The 27,718-nt window shown below is 41.9% G+C and overlaps 1 protein-coding gene across 1 annotated transcript in view; it reads left to right on the forward strand.

Annotated features, from left to right (window-relative positions):
• Positions 1-20,081, forward strand: part of LOC110499541 (ankyrin repeat and fibronectin type-III domain-containing protein 1) — a 157,170-nt gene extending 137,089 nt beyond the window's left edge. The window contains exons 19-21 of the mRNA XM_090213098.1: positions 14,810-15,032; positions 15,494-15,686; positions 17,122-20,081. Of these exons, the coding sequence (XP_090069224.1) occupies positions 14,810-15,032; positions 15,494-15,686; positions 17,122-17,812 (1,107 nt within the window). The 3' untranslated portion in view covers positions 17,813-20,081. The remainder of the gene's footprint in view (positions 1-14,809; positions 15,033-15,493; positions 15,687-17,121) is intronic.
• Positions 20,082-27,718: the final 7,637 nt, after the last annotated feature.

Consider the following 27,718-nt stretch of genomic DNA (forward strand, 5'->3'; position numbering starts at 1 on the left):
CCTAGAGGGCAACCAGTGGGTCCATCTCCTCTATACCACCCACCTGGTAGTGTGGTGGATGGGACTACCAGCTCTCTGTAACCTAGAGGGCAACCAGTGGGTCCGTCTCCTCTATACCACCCACCTGGTAGTGTGGTGGATGGGACTACCAGCTCTCTGTATGTAGCCTAGAGGACAACCAGTGGGTCCATCTCCTCTATATCATGTTTCTTGTAGGATGATAATGTCTGTATTTCCAATTTCTTTGGTGAAGTCCAGGTTCCTGCTCTTTAGTCCAAAGGCAGATGACCTCGGGACTTGAATATTCCAGGATGAGATAGTGAAGGCTTTGTGTTCCATAAAGTGTCCAATGTTGTTAGTTCAGTGCCTGCTGAGCATCTGGTACATGCCATTGGCTTGGGCTAGTGTAAGACTGGGGGTTGGGCCTGTTTGTGTGCATGTGTGACTTCCATGTTGAGACCCTCTTTGCAGGAGTGGGGGGGCATGGGGTGGGCAGGAGGAGCATAGGTCTGATCTCTGTCTGTCTGTCTGTCTGTCTGTCTCTCTCTCTCTCTCTCTCTCTCTCTCTCTCTCTCTCTCTCTCTCTCTCTCTCTCTCTCTCTCTCTCTCTCTCTCTCTCTCTCTCTCTCTCTCTCTCTCTCTCTCTCTCTCTCTCTCTCTCTCTCTCTCTCTCTCTCTCTCTCTCTCTCTCTCTCTCTCTCTCTCTCTCTCTCTCCCATCTGATCCACGGCATTCCATTTCCATCTGTGTCATCCGCTAGTCTCTTTTATGTGCGTGTGTGTGTGTGTGTCAGCTCTTCATACTCTCTCAGACAGACGCCTAATTGCTGCTTCATTCTCCTCTGTGCACTCACTCACACACACACACACACACACACACACACACACACACACACACACACACACACACACACACACACACACACACACACACACACACACACAAACACAATAGTCACACATAGCTATATATGCACACATATGCGAGTGCGCTCACACACAATCTCTGTCTCACACACACACACACACACAGTATGTGCAGTGTCAACCCTGCTTCCCAGGGGAGGTTTGGAGTGACGTAAAGAATGAGAGAAGGGAGTTGGTGTGCAGTGGGTCATCATTATGGACACAGTGTGCTTTCTATACTATAGGTTTGTCCCCCAAATGACACCCTATTCCCTACATAGTGCACTACTCCTATGGGCCCTGGAGACAAGTAGTGAACTATATAGGGAATAGGGTGTCATTTGGGGGACAAACCTATAGTATAGAAAGCACACTGTGCCCATAATGATGACCCACTGCACTCCAAAGGTTCTCTCAAGGTTGCTGTGATGTAATCAGGACTATCTCTGCTGTGATGTAATCAGGACTATCTCTGCTGTGATGTGATCAGGACTATCTCTGCTGTGATGCAATCAGGACTATCTCTGCTGTGATGTGATCAGGACTATCTCTGCTGTGATGTGATCAGGACTATCTCTGCTGTGATGTGATCAGGACTATCTCTGCTGTGATGTAATCAGGACTATCTCTGCTGTGATGTGATCAGGACTATCTCTGCTGTGATGTGATCAGGGCTATCTCTGCTGTGATGTGATCAGGACTATCTCTGCTGTGATGTAATCAGGACTATCTCTGCTGTGATGTAATCAGGACTATCTCTGCTGTGATGTAATCAGGACTATCTCTGCTGTGATGTGATCAGGACTATCTCTGCTGTGATGTGATCAGGGCTATCTCTGCTGTGATGTAATCAGGACTATCTCTGCTGTGATGTGATCAGGACTATCTCTGCTGTGATGTGATCAGGACTATCTCTGCTGTGATGTAATCAGGACTATCTCTGTTGTGATGTAATCAGGACTATCTCTGCTGTGATGTGATCAGGACTATCTCTGCTGTGATGTGATCAGGGCTATCTCTGCTGTGATGTAATCAGGACTATCTCTGCTGTGATGTAATCAGGACTATCTCTGCTGTGATGTGATCAGGACTATCTCTGCTGTGATGTGATCAGGACTATCTCTGCTGTGATGTGATCAGGACTATCTCTGCTGTGATGTAATCAGGACTATCTCTGCTGTGATGTGATCAGGACTATCTCTGCTGTGATGTGATCAGGACTATCTCTGCTGTGATGTGATCAGGACTATCTCTGCTGTGATGTAATCAGGACTATCTCTGCTGTGATGTAATCAGGACTATCTCTGCTGTGATGTAATCAGGACTATCTCTGCTGTGATGTAGTCAGGACTATCTCTGCTGTGATGTAATCAGGACTATCTCTGCTGTGATGTAGTCAGGACTATCTCTGCTGTGATGTGATCAGGACTATCTCTGCTGTGATGTGATCAGGGCTATCTCTGCTGTGATGTAATCAGGACTATCTCTGCTGTGATGTAATCAGGACTATCTCTGCTGTGATGTGATCAGGGCTATCTCTGCTGTGATGTGATCAGGGCTATCTCTGCTGTGATGTAATCAGGACTATCTCTGCTGTGATGTAATCAGGACTATCTCTGCTGTGATGTGATCAGGGCTATCTCTGCTGTGATGTGATCAGGGCTATGTGTGAACAGTGTTGTCCCTCTGAGTGAAATAGAAACCTGCTATAAACCTTAAGCTACTGTACAACCTCTCAGCATCAGTAACCTGCTATAAACCTTAAGCTACTGTACAACCTCTCAGCATCAGTAGCCTGCTATAAACCTTAAGCTACTGTACAACCTCTCAGCATCAGTAACCTGCTATAAACCTTAAGCTACTGTACAACCTCTCAGCATCAGTAACCTGCTATAAACCTTAAGCTACTGTACAACCTCTCAGCATCAGTAACCTGCTATAAACCTTAAGCTACTGTACAACCTCTCAGCAACAGTAACCTGCTATAAACCTTAAGCTACTGTACAACCTCTCAGCATCAGTAACCTGCTATAAACCTTAAGCTACTGTACAACCTCTCAGCATCAGTAACCTGCTTTAAACCTTAAGCTACTGTACTACCTCTCAGCATCAGTAACCTGCTATAAACCTTAAGCTACTGTACAACCTCTCAGCATCAGTAACCTGCTATAAACCTTAAGCTACTGTACAACCTCTCAGCATCAGTAACCTGCTATAAACCTTAAGCTACTGTACCATACTGTACAACCTCTCAGCATCAGTAACCTGCTATAAACCTTAAGCTACTGTAACATACTGTACAACCTCTCAGCATCAGTAACCTGCTATAAACCTTAAGCTACTGTACAACCTCTCAGCATCAGTAACCTGCTATAAACCTTAAGCTACTGTACAACCTCTCAGCATCAGTAACCTGCTATAAACCTTAAGCTACTGTACAACCTCTCAGCAACAGTAACCTGCTATAAACCTTAAGCTACTGTACAACCTCTCAGCATCAGTAACCTGCTATAAACCTTAAGCTACTGTACAACCTCTCAGCATCAGTAACCTGCTATAAACCTTAAGCTACTGTACCATACTGTACAACCTCTCAGCATCAGTAACCTGCTATAAACCTTAAGCTACTGTAACATACTGTACAACCTCTCAGCATCAGTAACCTGCTATAAACCTTAAGCTACTGTACAACCTCTCAGCATCAGTAGCCTGCTATAAACCTTAAGCTACTGTACAACCTCTCAGCATCAGTAACCTGCTATAAACCTTAAGCTACTGTACAACCTCTCAGCATCAGTAACCTGCTATAAACCTTAAGCTACTGTACAACCTCTCAGCATCAGTAACCTGCTATAAACCTTAAGCTACTGTACAACCTCTCAGCAACAGTAACCTGCTATAAACCTTAAGCTACTGTACAACCTCTCAGCATCAGTAACCTGCTATAAACCTTAAGCTACTGTACAACCTCTCAGCATCAGTAACCTGCTTTAAACCTTAAGCTACTGTACTACCTCTCAGCATCAGTAACCTGCTATAAACCTTAAGCTACTGTACAACCTCTCAGCATCAGTAACCTGCTATAAACCTTAAGCTACTGTACAACCTCTCAGCATCAGTAACCTGCTATAAACCTTAAGCTACTGTACAACCTCTCAGCATCAGTAACCTGCTATAAACCTTAAGCTACTGTAACATACTGTACAACCTCTCAGCATCAGTAACCTGCTATAAACCTTAAGCTACTGTACAACCTCTCAGCATCAGTAACCTGCTATAAACCTTAAGCTACTGAACAACCTCTCAGCATCAGTAACCTGCTATAAACCTTAAGCTACTGTACAACCTCTCAGCATCAGTAACCTGCTATAAACCTTAAGCTACTGTACAACCTCTCAGCATCAGTAACCTGCTATAAACCTTAAGCTACTGTACAACCTCTCAGCATCAGTAACCTGCTATAAACCTTAAGCTACTGTACAACCTCTCAGCATCAGTAACCTGCTATAAACCTTAAGCTACTGTACCATACTGTAAACCTCTCAGCATCAGTAACCTGCTATAAACCTTAAGCTACTGTACAACCTCTCAGCATCAGTAACCTGCTATAAACCTTAAGCTACTGTACAACCTCTCAGCATCAGTAACCTGCTATAAACCTTAAGCTACTGTAACATACTGTACAACCTCTCAGCATCAGTAACCTGCTATAAACCTTAAGCTACTGTACAACCTCTCAGCATCAGTAACCTGCTATAAACCTTAAGCTACTGTACAACCTCTCAGCATCAGTAACCTGCTATAAACCTTAAGCTACTGTAACATACTGTACAACCTCTCAGCATCAGTAACCTGCTATAAACCTTAAGCTACTGTACAACCTCTCAGCATCAGTAACCTGCTATAAACCTTAAGCTACTGTACCATACTGTAAACCTCTCAGCATCAGTAACCTGCTATAAACCTTAAGCTACTGTACAACCTCTCAGCATCAGTAACCTGCTATAAACCTTAAGCTACTGTACAACCTCTCAGCATCAGTAACCTGCTATAAACCTTAAGCTACTGTACAACCTCTCAGCATCAGTAACCTGCTATAAACCTTAAGCTACTGTAACATACTGTACAACCTCTCAGCATCAGTAACCTGCTATAAACCTTAAGCTACTGTACAACCTCTCAGCATCAGTAACCTGCTATAAACCTTAAGCTACTGTAAACCTCTCAGCATCAGTAGCCAGTGGGCTGCTAGTGTCACATGATGTTCATGGTTCTCTACCTGTATCTTTGCATCTGTTCAATGCTTCAAATTCACTTGAAGCTTTGTAATAATCTGTGCCAGTACCACGGTTTGTGTCGGACTGGGTAATTGTATTTTTTATTTTATTTTATTTCACCTTTATTTAACCAGGTAGGCTAGTTGAGAACACCTTTATTTAACCAGGTAGGCTAGTTGAGAACAAGTTCTCATTTGCAACTGCGACCTGGCCAAGATAAAGCATAGCAGTGTGAACAGACAACACAGAGTTACACATGGAGTAAACAATTAAAAAGTCAGTAACACAGTAGTTAAAAAGGGGAGTCTATATACATTACAATTTTGCAGATTAACAACACTGGAGTGATAAATGATCAGATGGTCATGTACAGGTAGAGATATTGGTGTGCAAAAGAGCAGAAAAGTAAATAAATAAAAACAGTATGGGGATGAGGTAGGTAAAAATGGGTGGGCTGTTTACTGATAGACTATGTACAGCTGCAGCGATCGGTTAGCTGCTCAGATAGCAGATGTTTGAAGTTGGTGAGGGAGATAAAAGTCTCCAACTTCAGCGATTTTTGCAATTCGTTCCAGTCACAGGCAGCAGAGAACTGGAACGAAAGGCGGCCAAATGAGGTGTTGGCTTTAGGGATGATCAGTGAGATATATCTGCTGGAGCGCGTGCTACGGATGGGTGTTGCCATCGTGATCAGTGAATTGAGATAAGGCGGCGCTTTACCTAGCATGGACTTGTAGATGACCTGGAGCCATTGGGTCTGGCGACGAATATGTAGCGAGGGCCAGCCGACTAGAGCATACATGTCGCAGTGGTGGGTGGTATAAGGTGCTTTAGTGACAAAACGGATGGCACTGTGATAGACTGCATCCAGTTTGCTGAGTAGAGTGTTGGAAGCAATTTTGTAGATGACATCGCCGAAGTCGAGGATCGGTAGGATAGTCAGTTTTACTAGGGTAAGTTTGGCGGCGTGAGTGAGGGAGGCTTTGTTGCGGAATAGAAAGCCGACTCTTGATTTGATTTTCGATTGGAGATGTTTGATATGAGTCTGGAAGGAGAGTTTGCAGTCTAGCCAGACACCTAGGTACTTATAGATGTCCACATATTCAAGATCGGAACCATCCAGGGTGGTGATGCTGGTCAGGCGTGCGGGTGCAGGCAGCGAACGGTTGAAAAGCATGCATTTGGTTTTACTTGCGTTTAAGAGCAGTTGGAGGCCACGGAAGGAGTGTTGTATGGCATTGAAGCTCGTTTGGAGGTTAGATAGCACAGTGTCCAAGGACGGGCCGGAAGTATATAGAATGGTGTCGTCTGCGTAGAGGTGGATCAGGGAATCGCCCGCAGCAAGAGCAACATCATTGATATATACAGAGAAAAGAGTCGGCCCGAGGATTGAACCCTGTGGCACCCCCATAGAGACTGCCAGAGGACCGGACAGCATGCCCTCCGATTTGACACACTGAACTCTGTCTGCAAAGTAATTGGTGAACCAGGCAAGGCAGTCATCCGAAAAAACGAGGCTACTGAGTCTGCCGATAAGAATATGGTGATTGACAGAGTCGAAAGCCTTGGCAAGGTCGATGAAGACGGCTGCACAGTACTGTCTTTTATCGATGGCGGTTATGATATTGTTTAGTACCTTGAGCGTGGCTGAGGTGCACCCGTGACCGGCTCGGAAACCAGATTGCACAGCGGAGAAGGTACGGTGGGATTCGAGATGGTCAGTGACCTGTTTGTTGACTTGGCTTTCGAAGACCTTAGATAGGCAGGGCAGGATGGATATAGGTCTGTAACAGTTTGGGTCCAGGGTGTGTCCCCCTTTGAAGAGGGGGATGACTGCGGCAGCTTTCCAATCCTTGGGGATTGGGGTTGCGACAATGGCGGGGATAGTTTCAGAAATAGAGGGTCCAGATTGTCAAGCCCAGCTGATTTGTACGGGTCCAGGTTTTGCAGCTCTCTCAGAACATCTGCTATTTGGATTTGGGTAAAGGAGAACCTGGAGAGGCTTGAGCGAGTAGCTGCGGGGGGGGGGGCGGAGCTGTTGGCCGAGGTTGGAGTAGCCAGGCGGAAGGCATGGCCAGCCGTTGAGAAATGCTTGTTGAAGTTTTCGATAATCATGGATTTATCGGTGGTGACCGTGTTACCTAGCCTCAGTGCAGTGGGCAGCTGGGAGGAGGTGCTCTTGTTCTCCATGGACTTCACAGTGTCCCAGAACTTTTTGGAGATGGAGCTACAGGATGCAAACTTCTGCCTGAAGAAGCTGGCCTTAGCTTTCCTGACTGACTGCGTGTATTGGTTCCTGACTTCCCTGAACAGTTGCATATCGCGGGGACTATTCGATGCTATTGCAGTCCGCCACAGGATGTTTTTGTGCTGGTCGAGGGCAGTCGTGTCTGGAGTGAACCAAGGGCTATATCTGTTCTTAGTTCTGCATTTTTTGAACGGAGCATGCTTATCTAAAATGGTGAGGAAGTTACTTTTAAAGAATGACCAGGCATCCTCAACTGACGGGATGAGGTCAATGTCCTTCCAGGATACCCGGGCCAGGTCGATTAGAAAGGCCTGCTCACAGAAGTGTTTTAGGGAGCGTTTGACAGTGATGAGGGGTGGTCGTTTGACTGCGGCTCCGTAGAGGATACAGGCAATGAGGCAGTGATCGCTGAGATCCTGGTTGAAGACAGCGGAGGTGTATTTGGAGGGCAGTTGGTCAGGATGACTATGTCTATGAGGGTGCCCTTGTTTACAGATTTAGGGTTGTACCTGGTGGGTTCCTTGATGATTTGTGTGAGATTGAGGGCATCTAGCTTAGATTGTAGGACTGCCGAGGTGTTAAGCATATCCCAGTTTAGGTCACCTAACAGAAGAAACTCTGAAGCTAGATGGGGGGCGATCAATTCACAAATGGTGTCCAGGGCACAGCTGGGAGCTGAGGGGGGTCGGTAGCAGGCGGCAACAGTGAGAGACTTATTTCTGGAGAGAGTAATTTTCAAAATTAGTAGTTCAAACTGTTTGGATAAGGACCTGGAAAGTATGACATTACTTTGCAGGCTATCTCTGCATTAGACAGCAACTCCTCCCCCTTTGGCAGTTCTATCTTGACGGAAAATGTTATAGTTGGGTATGGAGATCTCAGAATTTTTGGTGGCCTTCCTGAGCCAGGATTCAGACACGGCAAGGACATCAGGGTTAGCAGAGTGTGCTAAAGTGAGTAAAACAAACTTAGGGAGGAGGCTTCTGATGTTGACATGCATGAAACCAAGGCTTTTTCGATCACATAAGTCAACAAATGAGGGTGCCTGGGGACATGCAGGGCCTGGGTTTACCTCCACATCACCCGCGGAACAGAGGAGGAGTAGAATGAGGGTGCGGCTAAAGGCTATCAAAACTGGTCGCCTAGAGTGTTGGGGACAGAGAATAAAAGGAGCAGATTTCTTGGCATGGTAGAATATATTCAGGGCATAATGCGCAGACAGGGGTATGGTGGGGTGCGGGTACAGCGGAGGTAAGCCCAGGCACTGGGTGATGATGAGAGAGGTTGTATCACTGGACATGCTGGTTGTAATGGGTGAGGTCACCGCATGTGTGGGAGGTGGGACAAAGGAGGTATCAGGGATATGAAGAGTGGAGCTAGGGGCTCCATTGTAAACTAAAACAATGATAACTAACCTGAACAACAGTATACAAGGCATATTGACATTTGAGAGAGACATACAGCGAGGCATACAGTAATCACAGGTGTTGAATTGGGAGAGCTAGCTAAAACAGTAGCTAAAACAGTAGGTGAGACAACAACAGCTAATCAGCTAGCACAACAACAGCAGGTAAAATGGCATTGACTAGGCAGGGAGGGTCGGATTAACTACACACAGAGCCTGAGTGCGGCTGGGGCCGACAGATAAAATATAAACAAGCAGAATGGAGTACCGTGATTAATGGACAGTCCAGCAAGCATCAGCTATGTAGCCAGGTGATCAGTGTCCAGGGGGCAGCGGTGGATGGGGCAGGGAAGCTGGACTGGCGAGTATTATCCAGGTTAAAAAACTGTCTGGCTGTGCAGAAGGTAAAAGGTAAAAGCCGCTAGCAGTGGCTAACAATGACTGAATAGCTTGTAGCTAGTTAGCTGGTTAGCTTCTGGAGGTGTGTTCTAAAAATTAAAAATAATAGCGATTCCGTATCACATTGGGTGAGGCAGGTTACCGGAAGGTATAAACAAAATAAAAATCGAAAAGAGATTGAAAGTAAATATGGGTCCAGTGAGTGTTTGGGACGCGGCGATTCAGATGGTTAGCAGGCCTGTGCTAACAAACTAACAGTTAGTAGGCCGGGGCTAAACAAGGTAGCAGTTAGCGGACCGGGGCTAAACAAGCTAGCAGTTAGCAGGCCGAATTAGCAAGCAAGGAGATAGCAAGGGCTAGAAAGTTAGCCTTTGGGGGGCGTCGCGATAGGGTGAGTCTGTTTAAGCCTCTTCATGCGGTGACATCTATAGACCGGTCGTGGGTCCGGATATTGTAGCCCAGGAGTATGCTTCGGTGGTAGCACAGGAGCTCTGTCCGGGCTAGCTTCAAGCTAAGTGGGTGGAAACGCTAGCCAGGAGTAATCATCCGGGGTTGCGGTTAGCTAGTTAGCTAGTTGTGAAGATCCAGCTGAAAATGTTCCGTTAGCGGTGGGAATCCGGGGATAAAATAAATAATAGGTCCGTTATGCTCTGGTTAGAGTCGCGTTGTTCGAACTGGCGAACTGGCGAGAGCTTTCCGAGCTAAAGGTTAGCTGATGACCGGTTAGCTGAAGACCGCTAGCAATGGTTTGCTGACTGATAGCTGGTAGTTAGCTGGCTAGCTTCAGTTGAGGGGTTCCGGATCCGAAGTAAATATAAATACTTTAGGAAAAAAATAGCTACATTGGGTGAGGCGGGTTGCAGGAGAGTATTTAGAAGTTGAGGTTTAGCAAAATGTTTTAAAAGATAAGCGAAGAAAAATATGTAAAAAAACGATATATGTACAAGGGACACGACACGACAATGACAACACGTCTGACTGCTACGCCATCTTGGATTCACCCGTAAGGCTGAGGACTAAACACTTCCATGTGATATCCTTTTTGATTCTCTATGGACACTCTCTCTCCCCCTCTAGACACTCTCTCTCCCCCTCCAGACACTCTCTCTCCCCCTGCAGACACTCTCTCTCCCCCTGCAGACACTCTCTCTCCCCCTCCAGACAATCTCTCTCCCCCTCCAGACACTCTCTCTCCCCCTCCAGACACTCTCTCTCCCCCTGCAGACACTCTCTCTCCCCCTGCAGACACTCTCTCTCCCCCTCCAGACACTCTCTCTCCCCTTCCAGACACTTTCTCTCCCCCTCCAGACACTCTATCTCCCCCTCCAGACACTCTCTCTCCCCCTGCAGACACTCTCTCTCCCCCTCCAGACAATCAATTCAATTCAATTCAATTCAAGGGCTTTATTGGCATGGGAAACGTGTTAACATTGCCAAAGCAAGTGAGGTAGACAACATACAAAGTGAATATATAAAGTGAAAAACAACAAAAATTAACAGTAGACATTACACATACAGAGGTTTCAAAACAGTAAAGACATTACAAATGTCATATTATATATATATATATATATATATATATATATATATATACAGTGTTTTAACAATATACAAATGGTTAAAGGACACAAGATAAAATAAATACGCATAAATATGGGTTGTATTTACAATGGTGTGTGTTCTTCACTGGTTGCCCTTTTCTCGTGGCAACAGGTCACAAATCTTGCTGCTGTGATGGCACACTGTGGAATTTCACCCAGTAGATCTCTCTCCCCCTCCAGACACTCTCTCTCCTCCTCCAGACACTCTCTCTCCCCCTCCAGACACTCTCTCTCCCCCTGCAGACACTCTCTCTCCCCCTCCAGACAATCTCTCTCCCCCTCCAGACACTCTCTCTCCCCCTCCAGACACTTTCTCTCCCCCTCCAGACACTTTCTCTCCCCCTCCAGACACACTCTCTCCCCCTTCAGACACTCTTTCTCTCCCTGCAGACACTCTCTCTCCCCCTGCAGACACTCTCTCTCCCCCTCCAGACACTCTATCTCCCCCTCCAGACACTCTCCCTCCCCCTGCAGACACTCTCTCTCCCCCGCCTACAACATTTCTATGTTTTGTAACTGTTATACACAACGACTATGTGACTCTCTGTGTCTCTCTCCTCCCAGCAGCTGGATGAGAATCTTTATATTAGAACTGTCATTTGTATTATGTATATAATGAGTGGGCTTTGTTCTCTATTGCAGCAGCTGAATGAGAATCTTTACAACTATGATAATCAACTATAACTAACTATAATAACTATGATAATCAACTATAACTAACTATAATAACTATGATAATCAACTATAACTAACTATAATAACTATGATAATCAACTATAACTAACTATAATAACTCTGATAATCAACTATAACTAACTATAATAACTATGATAATCAACTATAACTAACTATAATAACTATGATAATCAACTACAACTAACTATAATAACTATGATAATCAACTATAACTAACTATAATAACTCTGATAATCAACTATAACTAACTATAATAACTATGATAATCAACTATAACTAACTATAATAACTATGATAATCAACTATAACTAACTATAATAACTATGATAATCAACTATAACTAACTATAATAACTATGATAATCAACTATAACTAACTATAATAACTATTATAATCAACTATAACTAACTATAATAACTATGATAATCAACTATAACTAACTATAACTAACTATGATAATCAACTATAACTAACTATAATAACTATTATAATCAACTATAACTAACTATAATAACTATGATGATCAACTATAACTAACTATAATAACTATGATAATCAACTATAACTAACTATAATAACTATGATAATCAACTATAACTAACTATGATAATCAACTATAGCTAACTATAATAACTATGATAATCAACTATGATAACTATGATAATCAACTATAATAACTATCATAATCAACTATAACTAACTATAATAACTATGATAATCAACTATAACTAACTATAATAACTATGATAATCAACTATAACTAACTATAATAACTATGATAATCAACTATAACTAACTATAATAACTATGATAATCAACTATAACTAACTATAATAACTATGATAATCAACTATAACTAACTATGATAATCAACTATAGCTAACTATAATAACTATGATAATCAACTATGATAACTATGATAATCAACTATAATAACTATCATAATCAACTATAACTAACTATAATAACTATGATAATCAACTATAACTAACTATAATAACTATGATAATCAACTATAACTAACTATAATAACTATGATAATCAACTATAACTAACTATAATAACTATTAAAATCAACTATAACTAACTATAATAACTATTAAAATCAACTATAACTAACTATAATAACTATGATAATCAACTATAACTAACTATGATAATCAACTATAACTAACTATAATAACTATGATAATCAACTATAACTAACTATGATAATCAACTATAACTAACTATAATAACTATGATAATCAACTATAACTAACTATAATAACTATGATAATCAACTACAACTAACTATAATAACTATGATAATCAACTACAACTAACTATAATAACTATGATAATCAACTAGAACTAACTATGATAATCAACTATAACGACCTATAATAACTATGATAATCAACTAGAACTAACTATAATAACTATGATAATCAACTATAACTAACTATAATAACTATGATAATCAACTAGAACTAACTATGATAATCAACTATAACGACCTATAATAACTATGATAATCAACTATAACTAACTATAATAACTATGATAATCAACTATAACTAACTATAATAACTATGATAATCAACTATAACTAACTATGATAATCAACTATAACTAACTATGATAATCAACTATAACTAACTATAATAACTACGATAATCAACTATAACTAACTATGATAATCAACTATAACTAACTTTAATAACTATGATAATCAAATATAACTAACTATAATAACTATGATAATCAACTATAACTAACTATGATAATCAACTATAACTAACTATGATAATCAACTATAACTAACTATGATAATCAACTATAACTAACTATAATAACTATGATACTCAGCAACTATTATAATCAACTACAACTAACTATGATAATCAACTATGACTAACTATAATAACTATGATAATCAACTATAACTAACTATAATAACTATTATAATCAACTATAACTAACTATGATAATCAACTACAACTAACTATAACTAACTATGATAATCAACTATAACTAACTATAATAACTATTATAATCAACTATAACTAACTATAATAACTATGATAATCAACTATAACTAACTATAACTAACTATGATAATCAACTATAACTAACTATAATAACTATGATAATCAACTATAACTAACTATAATAACTATTATAATCAACTATAACTAACTATAATAACTATGATAATCAACTATAACTAACTATAATAACTATGATAATCAACTATAACTATCTATAATAACTATGATAATCAACCCTAACTAACTATAATAACTATGATAATCAACTATAACTAACTATGATAATCAACTATAACTAACTATAATAACTATGATAATCAGCTATAACTAACTATAATAATCAACTATAACTAACTATAATAACTATTATAATCAACTATAACTAACTATAATAACTATTATAATCAACTATAACTAACTATAATAACTATGATAATCAACTATAACTAACTATGATAACTATGATAATCAACTATAACTAACTATGACAATCAACTATAACTAACTTTAATAACTATGATAATCAACTATAACTAACTATAATAACTATGATAATCAACTATAACTAACTATGATAATCAACTATAACTAACTATAATAACTATGATAATCAACTATAACTAACTATGATAATCAACTATAACTAACTATAATAACTATGATAATCAACTATAACTATCTATAATAACTATGATAATCAACTATAACTAACTATAATAACTATGATAATCAACTATAACTAACTATAACTAACTATGATACTCAACTATAACTAACTATAATAACTATGATAATCAACTATAACTAACTATAATAACTATTATAATCAACTATAACTAACTATAATAACTATGATAATCAACTATAATAACTATGATAATAATCTATAACTAACTATAACTATGATAATCAACTATAACTAACTATGCTAACTATGATAATCAACTATAACTAACTATGATAACTATGATAATCAACTATAATGACTATGCTAATCAACTATAACTAACTATGATAATCAACTATAACTAATTATGATAACTATGATAATCAACTATAACTAACTATAATAACTATGATAATCAACTATAATAACTATGGTAATAATCTATAACTAACTATAACTATGATAATCAACTATAACTAACTATAACTAACTATTCTAATCAACTATAACTAACTATAATAACTCTGATGCTTTATAACCGTGTTATGTGTATAATGATGTTTTATTTTCTATTGCAGCAGCTGGATGAGATGTGGCAGGAGCTGCGTTGGATCACTGATGCCCTGCAGTATGCCCGCTACAAGCATCCCAGTGGCGGTGTGCCCATCACCAGCCTGGTCAATGCCAGCAAGCCTGAGTCAGACCAGGGGGCACAGAAGAGTGACTCAGCATCCTCTACCATGGACTACCTACCCACACCATCACCCTCACCTGAGCTACGACCCAGGAAGGATGCTAGTGGTGAGGAGAATGACACACAAACACACACACACACCATCTTGGCTGTCCATCGAAGATGATGATGAAGATGCTCTTCTTGTGGATGGGGGGTAGGGGTGTGTTAGCACTTCAAGACACATGCACTCACATCTCTACATACGGTGCATACAACAACAACAACAACAACAACAACAAGAAATCACCCTCACTCTCCACATACTGGAAATACGTCAGGGATGGCCTTTATCTTTATGCTAAACACATACCCCCACTCTACAATCATAGTTTGTTCTGTGTCTGTGTGCAACACTGTCTTGTACATGGACTGTATGTGTCCACTGGGCACACACTGGTTGAATCAATGTTGTTTCCATGTCATTTCAATGAAATTTACGTTGAACCAACGTGGAATAGACATTGAATTGACCTCTGTGCCCAATGGGGTGTTTCTGACCCGTCTGTCTGTCTGTTTCCTCCCTCAGACTCCCAACTGGGGTCAGATGAGGACGGTTGTTCAGAGGTGTTCCTGCCAACAGACAGCGACTATGACTCCAGCGAGGCCTTGTCCCCCCGTGAGCTGGACCTGCTCTACTCTTCCCAACAGGACCTATCCCAACAGGCTGTGCACGCCCTGGGAGGCAGCGCTCCCGACGTACTGCAGATACACGAACTAAGGTACAATAACGACATTTAACCCCTGACCCTGATGTACTGCAGATACACGAACTAAGGTACAATAACGACCTCTAACCCTGACCCTGACGTACTGTGGATACACGAACTAAGGTACAATAACGACCTCTAACCCTGACCCTGACGTACTGCAGATACACGAGCTCAGGTATGAGAACAACCTTGTGAGAATATTTTAAGATGATACACAACACAGAGGACTAGAGGTAAATAGGGAATTAACGATCAATGGAAATAGTTGTTTTCCAGTTCAACATCTGGTTAGAATCTGTGTAGGGGTTTCAGTCCTGGACTCATAGCTACGTGTGGCAAGATCTTGTTGGTCTGAATCGTCTATACATTGAGCCTGAAACGGGACACTTGTTATTTGACCATTGGCCCAATTTTAATGCAAGGAATTCTAATTGGTCGACCACAGACTAGGGTTGCGGGTTATAAATTACATCCTGTCACTTTGTTCTGTGGAGAATCATTTAGGACCTGGAAGAAGGAACATTGACCATCTCCTTCCCAGCGTAACATCTATGATTTCTTATTTTTGAATAAACCTATTTGTCTCCCCCTGATTTGCTTTGGGGTCTGTGTTATTCAAGAATAACATCAGCTGGCTAACGACCTCTAACCCCTGACCCTGACATACTGCAGATACACAAGCTCAGGAAGAGAATGACCTCTAACCCCTGACCCAGAAATACTGCAGATACACTGAGCTCAGATGTGTCCCTGTCCCCCTCACTCTCCAAAGATGTGCCCCTGTCCCCCTCACTCTCCAAAGATGTGTCCCTGTCCCCCTCACTCTCCAAAGATGTGTCCCTGTCCCCCACTCTCTCCAAAGATGTGTCCCTGTCCTCCACTCTCTCCAAAGATGTGTCCCTGTCCCCCTCACTCTCCAAAGATGTGTCCCTGTCCCCCTCACTCTCCAAATATGTGTCCCTGTCCCCCTCACTCTCCAAAGATGTGTCCTTGTCCCCTTCACTCTCCAAAGATGTGTCCCTGTCCCCCTCACTCTTCAAAGATGTGTCCCTGTCCCCCTCACTCTCCAAAGATGTGTCCCTGTCCCCCTCAATCTCCAAAGATGTGTCCCTGTCCCCCTCACTCTCCAAAGATGTGTCCCTGTCCCCCTCACTCTCCAAAGATGTGTCCCTGTCCCCCTCACTCTCCAAAGATCTGTCCCTGTCCCCCACTCTCTCCAAAGATGTGTCCCTGTCCCCCACTCTCTCCAAAGATGTGTCCCTGTCCCCCTCACTCTCCAAAGATGTGTCCCTGTCCCCCTCACTCTCCAAAGATGTGTCCCTGTCCCCCTCACTCTCTAAAGATGTGTCCCTGTCCCCCACTCTCTTTTCCTCTATAATCTAATGGTTTGTCTTTTTGACAGAGCCTTGAATATAACCTAATGGATCTGTTTTTCCCTTTCCAGGTACAGCATCTGCCATCCCAAAGACCTCCCTCTCTCCCCCGCCTTCCCCCTCTCCCCAGGCCCACTCCTCTCCCCCGCCTTCCCCCTATCCTCAGCCCCACCCTTCTCCCCTGCCCTCATTCTCCCCGAGACCACCCTTTCTTGCACCAAAATCCTGGAGGGTCTCTCCCTCTCCAAGACAACCCAGGACCAGCACTCCTCCACCCCCCTGTGGCCCCTAGCCAACCCCCCAACCAAGCGGAAGCTGTTGTCCAGAAGCCACGGGGCCGCTGGGCCCCAGCACTGGTTGAAGAGCCACAGCGACAGCCACACTGGGTCCCTGTCTGAGGGGGTCTATACCAGGCAGAAGGAACCAGACCTGCCCCTGGATCTCCCATCCCCTCAGGGGGAGACATACGTTAGTCATGCTTCCTGTGTCCTGGAGGGCAGTAGGGCAGGGCAGAGGGAGCCCAGGCCCCATGTCAGGAGGATCTTTGTGGAACCGTGTAAGGAAACATCGCTTGAGAACAGGGGCTGGGGAGAGGAGGAGAGAGGGATGGAGGGACGGGGGGAGAGAGGGGCAGGGGTGATGGTGGTTGTCACAGAGGAGGGGTCAGGAGAGGAGGCATATGAAGGAGCAACAGCCCAGGATGTTGACTCAGACGACCAAACGAACACACAGGTGTCAGAGATCCTCAGCAGCACGCTCTAGGATTGGATGACAATCAGTAACACGCTCTAGGATTGGATGATAATCAGTAACACGCTCTAGGATTGGATGATAATCAGTAACACGCTCTAGGATTGGATGATAATCAGTAACACGCTCTAGGATTGGATGATAATCAGTAACACGCTCTAGGATTGGATGATAATCAGTAACACGTTCTAGGATTGGATGATAATCAGTAACACGCTCTAGGGATTGGATGATAATCAGTAACACGCTCTAGGATTGGATGATAATCAGTAACACGTTCTAGGATTGGATGATAATCAGTAACACGTTCTAGGATTGGATGATAATCAGTGACACGCTCTAGGGATTGGATGATAATCAGTAACACGCTCTAGGATTGGATGATGGTTTGGCATGGTGCTCCAGGGTCTGGTTGCACCAGTTGGTCATAACAAAAGTAATGCACGTTCATGACATTTGATGCTTCAAAATGATGGTTGCTGTTCCCATCCTCGTGGTGGTTTTAAAACTTACCTTCACTTCGCAAAGCCCACCACTATGCACGTTTTCTTAACCAGAACGGGTTGGATCCATAAAGAATCACTGTGGGAATAGATATCACACATTTAGCATGTCATAATGTAACATAAATCAAGTGTATTATTTTGCTGTTGACTCACGCTTAGGCAACTCCAAAAGCCTGCGCAGGTTGTAAAATATGAACACGAAACTCATATCCTTTTGAAAATATAGATCGCTGTCATGATGACGAGAGTCCCAATTTAACCCTACGCCTGCTCCCTACTAGATGTAGAGTCTATGCCCAGTCGTAGCTCATAGAAGGGCTTACGACCAGGTGGTGCAACAGGTATCATTTTTAGAGCCGGCGTAGAGTGCGTTTTACGTCGGGTGTAGAGTAACGATCCACTTACAACCCGGTGCAACCGGCCCCAGGATTGGACGATGCTCAGGTAAAAAGTCTAGCATTGGCCCATGTTCAGTAACACACTCTAGCATTTGACAGTGGTTCAGTAACGACCTCCAGGATTGGACGACGGCTCAGCAACATGTTCTTGGAGTGAACGATACTGAGTGACAAGCTTTTGAACGATTGGACAATGGATAATTGATGACATTTGGATGGAGCACTATCGTTGTGGAACGTTGCATACGAAACGTATCCCTCCACGGTGTATCCAAACTGCCACCAATGCACCTTTCCCTGTCTGTTTCTGCCTCTGTGTGTGTTTGTGTGGGCCTCGTTCCTTCTGTCATCGCTTTCTCTCTGTCCTTCATATAACTGTGGACAGGCATGCTGAACTGACTCTGAGCTCGTGGACGTGTGTAGCTCACAGACGGGACAATCCTTGCTCTCTCTGTACGATGTACTAGAGACTCAAGTTGCTGGCCAACTGTCTGAACTGTAGAACTCAGAACCAAGCCAAGGCTCCAACTGTTATGACCTATAACCAATGCAACACGAACTAAAGCACTGCTTTACCTTTGCACTTGAATCTGTGTTGATGGCCGCGAGATCTCGGAGTTGCTATTTCAATTGATGGGTATTCGTGGTACATTTGTCGATGTACATATTAGATACAAGCCTTGTGTTTCTCTACACAGCAAATTGGCCAGTGTTAACTAGTGTTGCTTTTTCAGTGTAGCGTTTCCAGTGTTGATTCAGGAGTTAAATATAGCACTGTAAATATTTAAAGAACCACAGTGTTGGTGTTAATAACCAGAGTTGAACCAAAACCTCTGCCATCATTATCATATTTCCCAGCATGCTCTATTGCAGGTTGAATTTTAGAATTGTTTGTTTAAATATCTATGTTTTTTTTTGCATGCACATTGATTAATTGATGTTATTCTACTTAAAGGGCTCAGTGCAGTCCAAAATGTGATTTTCCAGTATTTTATATATATATTTCCACACTATGAGGATGGAATAATACTGTGAAATTGTGAAAATTATGAAAATGCCCTTGTAGTGTAAGAGCTGTTTGAAAAGACGCCTGAAATTTCAGCCTGTTTTAGTGGTATCGGGCTGTAAATGAGCTAATAGACCAATAAGAGAGTTCCAAACTACCTTGTCAATAATGTCTAGTTTTCCCCTCCCCCACTCAGACCCCTCCCAGACAGTCCTGGCTAGAAGCTATTTTTATTTTATTTTTGACCATTTTAATTGAAAACAATCACAGTAAGATACTTAACTGTTACCCAGAAATGATTTGATGTTGAGATAAAAAACTGCTGCATCGGACCTTATAAAATATAAATAACATCCATTTTTCTGAAATAATCGAATCTGTTACTTGGATTTAATGCACCCTTTACTGAAATGGCCGTTCCAGTTTAGATGGGTTAGGTAGTCTGATATCTTAGTATTCCCAACCCTGGAAGTCTTGGGTGAAAAAATGTGAACTAAATTGGATATTCCTGTGGCTGCATTCCAATAGGAATTACACATCACTTTGCAAACCAGCATAATGTGACTTGCAAGCCTGATATGGAGTTTCAGGCCACTGTATGAGGGTAAAACTAGGCCCTCAAAGGCCTTAAGAAATATTTATTTTAATGTCTTATATAATTACATTATATGATAACATTCGCTTAGGATCTCACCTGGTGAAGATCACAGGACTGAAAATGCAACAACCATGTCTCTGTCACTAACAAATACAGTCATGAGTGGCAACTCTACAATATAATCAAAAGGCAAGGCACTCTGGGAAATATGCAAATAAGACTTCACACTAAGCAAAGCGTTAATCTAACTCTGAAAATTGTGGACCTGTACGCTTGAGAATTTGCTGTGTAGGTGTCTCAGCATGGACTATAGGCACCCGCAGTGAATGTCCTGTCATGGTTTAAAAGTTGGTTTTCTGTGGTAATTAATGTGTCATTACCATCATGCTAAGCTGGTTCTTTTGTGGTTCTGTTACAACAAAAAAGTCAACCGGAGTCTCATTTGGAATGACAGTGACATTCTTCATACACAAAAACAGTCACGTTTCATATCTTTCTCAGACTAACAACATCACCAGCATTTAATATCAAATCAAATTGGATTTTGTCATATGCGTCGTAAACAACCGGTGTAGACTAACAGTGAAATGCAGAGAGAAAAATATATAAAAATACACACCGAGTAGTGATGATAACTTGGCTATATACATGGGGTACCAGTACCGAGTCCACATGCAGGGGTAGGAGATCATTTGGGTAGATATGTACGTATTCAGACCACACTATGTTTTCAACATTTTGTTAAATTACTGCCTTATTCTAAAATTGATTTAATACGTATTTCCTCATCAATCTACACACAATACCTCATAATGACAAAGTAAAAACAGGTTTAGACATTTTTGCAAATGTATTACAAATAAAAACCAGAAATATCACATTTTACATAAGTATCAAAATCCTTTACTTAGTACTTTGTTGTAGCACCTTTGGCAGCGATTACAGCCTCTAGTCTTCTTGGGTATGACGCTACAAGCTTGGCACACCTGTATTTGGGGGAGTTTCTCCCATTTTTCTCTGCAGATCCTTTCAAGCACTGTCAGGTTGGATGGGGAGTGTTGCTGCCCAGCTATTTTCAGGTCTCTCCAGAGATGTTCGATCGGGTTCAAGTCCGGGCTCTGGCTGGGCCCCTCAAGGACATTCAGAGACTTGTCCCTAAGCCACTCCTGCGTTGTCTTGGCTGTGTGTTTAGGGTCATTGATCCTGACTAGCCTCCCAGTCCCTGCTGCTGAAAAACCTCTCCACAGCATGAATCTGCCACCATCATGTTTCACAGTAGGGACGGTGCCAGGTTTCCTCCAGACGTGACACTTGACATTCAGGCCGAAGGTCTCAATCTTGGTTTCATCAGACCAGAGAATCTTTTTTCTCATGGTCAGAGTCATTTAGGTGCCTTTTGGCAAACTGCAAGCGGGCTGTCATGTGTTAAAGAAGCAGGGAAGCACTGCTAAGGTACACAATAGTATGTTTTGGTAGACAAGCTGCTAAGGTACACAATTATATGTTTTGGTAGACAAGCTGCTAAGGTACACAATAGTATGTTTTGGTAGACAAGCTGCTAAGGCACACAATAGTATGTTTTGGTAGACAAGCTGCTAAGGTACACATTAGTATGTTTTGGTAGACAAGCTGCTAAGGTACACAATAGTATGTTTTGGTAGACAAGCTGCTAAGGTACACAATAGTATGTTTTGGTAGACAAGCTGCTAAGGTACACAATAGTATGTTTTGGTAGACAAGCTGCTAAGGTACACAATAGTATGTTTTGGTAGACAGAAGCTGCTAAGGTACACAATAATATGTTTTGGTAGACAGAAGCTGCTCATTGGTAAAAGTAGGTAAATTGTTCATCAAAATGAACGGAGGACCAAGACAATACCATTAAGGCCTGATTGGTGGAGTGCTGTCCTTCTGGAAGTTTCTCCCATCTCTACAGAGGAACGCTGTCAGAATGACCATCGGGTTCTTGTTCACCTACCTGACCAAGGCCCTTCTCCCCCGATTGCTCAGTTTGGCCGGGCGGCCAACTCTAGGAAGAGTCTTGATGTTTCAAAACTTCTTCCATTTAAGAATGATGAAGGCCACTGTGTTCTTGGGGCCCTTCCATGCGCCAGAAATGTTTTGATACCCTTTCCCAGATCTGTGCCTCAATACAATGCAGCAGGTTGCCTAGTGGGGTGGCAGGTAGCCTAGTGGTTAGCGTGTTGGGCCAGTAACCAAAAGGTTGCTGGATTGAATCGCTGAGCTGACAAGGTAAAAATATGTTGTTCTGCCTCTGAACAAGGCAGTTAACCCACTGTTCCCCGGTAGGCCGTCACTGTAAATAAGAATTTGTTCTTAACTGACTCGCCTAGTTAATTAAAATAACAATCTGTCTTGAAGCTGTGCGGACAGTTCCTCTGACATGCACTGTAAACTGTGGTACTTTATATAGACAGGTGTGTGCCTTTCCAAATCATGTCCAATCAATTGAATTTACCACAGGTGGACTCCAATGAAGTTGTAGAAACATCTCAAGGATGATCAATGGAAACAGGATGCACCTGAGCTCAATTTTGAGTCTCATAGCAAATGGTCTGAATACTTATGCAAATAAGATATTTCTGTTCTTAAGATTTTATAAATTTTCGCCTAGTCATTATGGGGTTTTGTGTGTAGATTGATGAGGAAAATGTTTAATTTAATACCTTTTAGAATAAGGCTGTAACGTAACAAAATGTGGAAAAAGTGAAGGGGTCTGAATAATTTCAGAATGCGCTGTAGATAGGGGTCAAGATCTTTCTAGTATTCAGTAGTAAACAGTTATGAATCTTTAAGTGGACTGTAGGTTGCCCCTGGGCCATGTTCTGACAAGCCCATCGTTAAGAATACTGATGATGACGAGAGTATTAAACATTCCATAGCGAGCTGCAATGAATTCCAATATCATAGCCCCTATATCCCTATAAGTATTTTTGTACTCTATTTTAAAACGTTGATAACTTGCTATTTTGCATTGAATGTCTACCATTTGTCTTGTACTTGAATCAAATGGAGATGTATTATCTTGTTGGCATGGACTTTGTTTTGTACCTGTGTGGACTGTAGCTTGTGTCCAGTTAGATTTTGTGCCCCCCCCCCCCCCCCCTTGGTTTGGCATGAGAACGTCAAGGTTTAGAGATCAGGGGTCATGGACTGGTGGGGTCAGAGGCTGCACTTTGCATCCTGGACTTTAGTAGCCATGTGGTGTGAAGCTATGTTTCCGTTATGTTTCCATGACACTTTAAGGGTTGTTTTGAACTATGTTTGATCATGAACACTGTAGCGTTATGTTTTTATCCTGTGTTCTCTCGTACAGAGTATTATACTGTCTATAGTATTAGTACTCTGTTGTAGAGATGAATACAGCGTATTGGATTCATGTTATTAGAGTAACGTTTCCAGGACCAGCTAATAATTGTGTTCATATGAAGTTTACCACACCATGGATTATATCAGACTAAATTGCACTTTGAACTTTGTATGTCTATTTTATTTGATTCAAATGATGATACATCAAGCTAAAAACCCAAACAACACCTTCGCGGTTTTATCAAAGCCGTATTGCACGGGTAAGAGGGAAACCGGAGCTAGCTTTTCGCTATTTTAAAATGGCAGGTGACTATAAAAGCTCATTTAAATGTAACGTACCGATCGAGGCCAGCTTTATCGGTAACGATTGTAAAACAAATGGTTGCATTATTAGAATATTAATATGACGGAAGAGTAATGGTTGCATTATTAGAATATTAATATGACGGAAGAGTAATGGTTGCATTATTAGACTATTAATATGACGGAAGAGTAATGGTTGCATTATTAGAATATTAATATGACGGAAGAGTAATGGTTGCATTATTAGAATATTAATATGACGGAAGAGTAATGGTTGCATTATTAGAATATTAATATGACGGAAGAGTAATGGTTGCATTATTAGAATATTAATATGACGGAAGAGTAATGGTTGCATTATTAGACTATTAATATGACGGAAGAGTAATGGTTGCATTATTAGAATATTAATATGACGGAAGAGTAATGGTTGCATTATTAGAATATTAATATGACGGAAGAGTAATGGTTGCATTATTAGAATATTAATATGACGGAAGAGTAATGGTTGCATTATTAGACTATTAATATGACGGAAGAGTAATGGTTGCATTATTAGAATATTAATATGACGGAAGAGTAATGGTTGCATTATTAGAATGTTAATATGACGGAAGAGTAATGGTTGCATTATTAGAATATTAATATGACGGAAGAGTAATGGTTGCATTATTAGAATATTAATATGACGGAAGAGTAATGGTTGCATTATTAGAATATTAATATGACGGAAGAGTAATGGTTGCATTATTAGAATATTAATATGACGGAAGAGTAATGGTTGCATTATTAGAATGTTAATATGACGGAAGAGTAATGGTTGCATTATTAGAATATTAATATGACGGAAGAGTAATGGTTGCATTATTAGAATGTTAATATGACGGAAGAGTAATGGTTGACGTTTACGTTTGGTGTTGGATCAGCAGGTTATTTTTTCCACTTGTCTCTTAAAGAAATACAGTATATATTAGCAACAATGTTTTTTATCCATTAGGGAAAATATGGAGCTAGGCTAGTCATTATTGTGTCCTCCCGACAGTGTATAAGCTACCTGTGCACTTACAGGCTGTTGTAAATGAGTTCTTTAAGAAAGCTTATACTCTCACTTTTATTTACAGTCATGTGGTCTTTAAACCACTTCTCCAAATGACCAAAATCACTATGTTATTGTCTTAAGTGTTGGGCTTTGGGTTTGGGGGTAGGCCTACTACCAAACCACCAGTCAATGGGGGGGGCTACTACCAAATCCACCAGTCAATGTATATTTCTCAGGAGTAAAAGCATAATCTGTTGATATGAAATATTGAATATTACTATGTTATTGTCCTATTGATTTAGTGATCTATGTCGCCCCACTTCCCCACATTTCAATCACTCAGTATGCTATTATTATTATTATTATTATTATTATTATTATTATTATTATTATTATTATTATTATTATTATTATTATTGTTATTATTATTATTATTATTATTATTATTATTATTATTGTTATTATTATTATTATTATCATTATTATTATTATTTAATGGTCGAAGAGCTAAAAGGCCATGTCAGATCAGTCTCAATGTCTTTATGCCACGTGCACATAGTTGGCCAAAATCAAGAGGGATCATCATATCTGTATATTTTTGCATTTCCTTATAAATAGATGAACTGTCATAATTTCCTAAATGAAAATAAAGCTAATATGTTTGCTGTTGGGGATGATGTCAGTCATCCTATAATGTTTGACCAGTTGAAATAAACCTTTCCCATGTGGATGTTGTGCACAACACTGCCTCTGTCCGTCACTCACAACACCTCCTCTGTCTGTCACTCACAACACTGCCTCTGTCCGTCACTCTCAACACTGCCTCTGTCCGTCACTCACAACACCGCCTCTGTCCGTCACTCACAACACCGCCTCTGTCTGTCACTCACAACACTGCCTCTGTCCGTCACTCACAACACTGCCTCTGTCCGTCACTCACAACACCGCCTCTGTCCGTCACTCACAAAACTGCCTCTGTCCGTCACTCACAACACGCCTCCGTCTGTCTGTCACTCACAACACTGCCTCTGTCTGTCACTCACAACACTGCCTCTGTCCATCACTCACAACACTGCCTCTGTCTGTCACTCACAACACTGTCTCAGTCCGTCACTCACAACACTGCCTCTGTCTGTCACTCACAACACTGCCTCTGTCTGTCTGTCACTCACAACACTGCCTCTGTCCGTCACTCACAACACTGCCTCTGTCCGTCACTCACAACACTGCCTCTGTCCGTCACTCACAACACTGCCTCTGTCTGTCACTCACAACACTGCCTCTGTCTGTCACTCACAACACTGCCTCTGTCTGTCTGTCACTCACAACACTGCCTCTGTTCGTCACTCACAACACTGCCTCTGTCCGTCACTCACAACACTGCCTCTGTCCGTCACTCACAACACTGCCTCTGTCCGTCACTCACAACACTGCCTCTGTCCGTCACTCACAACACTGGCTCCACTGCCTCTGTCTGTCACTCACAACACTGCTTCTGTCCATCACTCACAACACTGCCTCTGTCCGTCACTCACAACACTGTCTCAGTCCGTCACTCACAACACTGCCTCTGTCTGTCACTCACAACACTGCCTCTGTCTGTCCGTCACTCACAACACTGCCTCTGTCCGTCACTCACAACACTGCCTCCGTCCGTCACTCACAACACTGCCTCTATCCGTCACTCACAACACTGCCTCTGTCCGTCACTCACAACACTGCCTCTGTCTGTCTGTCACTCACAACACTGCCTCTGTCCGTCACTCACAACACTGCCTCTGTCCGTCACTCACAACACTGCCTCTGTCCGTCACTCACAACACTGCCTCTGTCCGTCACTCACAACACTGCCTCTGTCTGTCACTCACAACACTGCCTCTGTCTGTCTGTCACTCACAACACTGCCTCTGTCTGTCTGTCACTCACAACATTGCCTCTGTCCGTCACTCACAACACTGCCTCTGTTCGTCACTCTTCACTCACAACTTCGGTGATGACGACCGGCAGGTGGCCTGGTGCTGTCGCAATAACCTGGAACTCAACACAATAAAACTGTGGACGTTGTGTTTGCCTGAGCAATCTCTCCCCCTCGAGATTGACGGCACAGCTGAATCATTCAAATTCCGTCATCTTCCACAACCTCAAGTGGAAATACAACAGCACAGCGGTCACCAAGGCGGCACACCGGCGGATTTAATACCTGCGGCAGCTGAAATAAAATCTTCCCGTCAACCCTGATCCAGTTAAGGAAACACAACCGGCAGAGATAAACGGAGCATAGATAGGGCCCGGTTTCCCAAATGCTGAATCAATAACTCGGTCCAACGGACAAGCCAAAGACTGGACTAAACCCACGTTTTTTAATTTAGGGGATGGTGACAGGGACTGTTTCGGTTTATTTTTCAAAACCGTGGCAGTCCGCAATCACGTGACCCTTTTGGTGACAGTAAAAACATTCACAGATTTAGTGCGAAGGCTTACGGTCGTCGAAGGAAAAGCGACCTGAACGAGGCACTGGTGATGTAATCGTCCGGCCTTCAAAACGAGGCGCACCAAAGACAGTCTTGTGTGTCAAAGCGTACTCATCTGCCAACAATGCTGCTTGGGCCAATGTCGCCACTTTCTGTTCATTTAAATTAACTACAATTCTATCAGGGAGGTTGCTTTTAAAATCCTCCAACAGCCAGCATCAACTCCTGAATATCAGCAAAGTTGTTAGCTTTGCTGGCCGAACACCA

This window comes from Oncorhynchus mykiss, chromosome 20 (genome assembly GCF_057628025.1).
Source record: "Oncorhynchus mykiss isolate SJ-2025 chromosome 20, ASM5762802v1, whole genome shotgun sequence".
Classification (NCBI taxonomy): domain Eukaryota; kingdom Metazoa; phylum Chordata; class Actinopteri; order Salmoniformes; family Salmonidae; genus Oncorhynchus; species Oncorhynchus mykiss.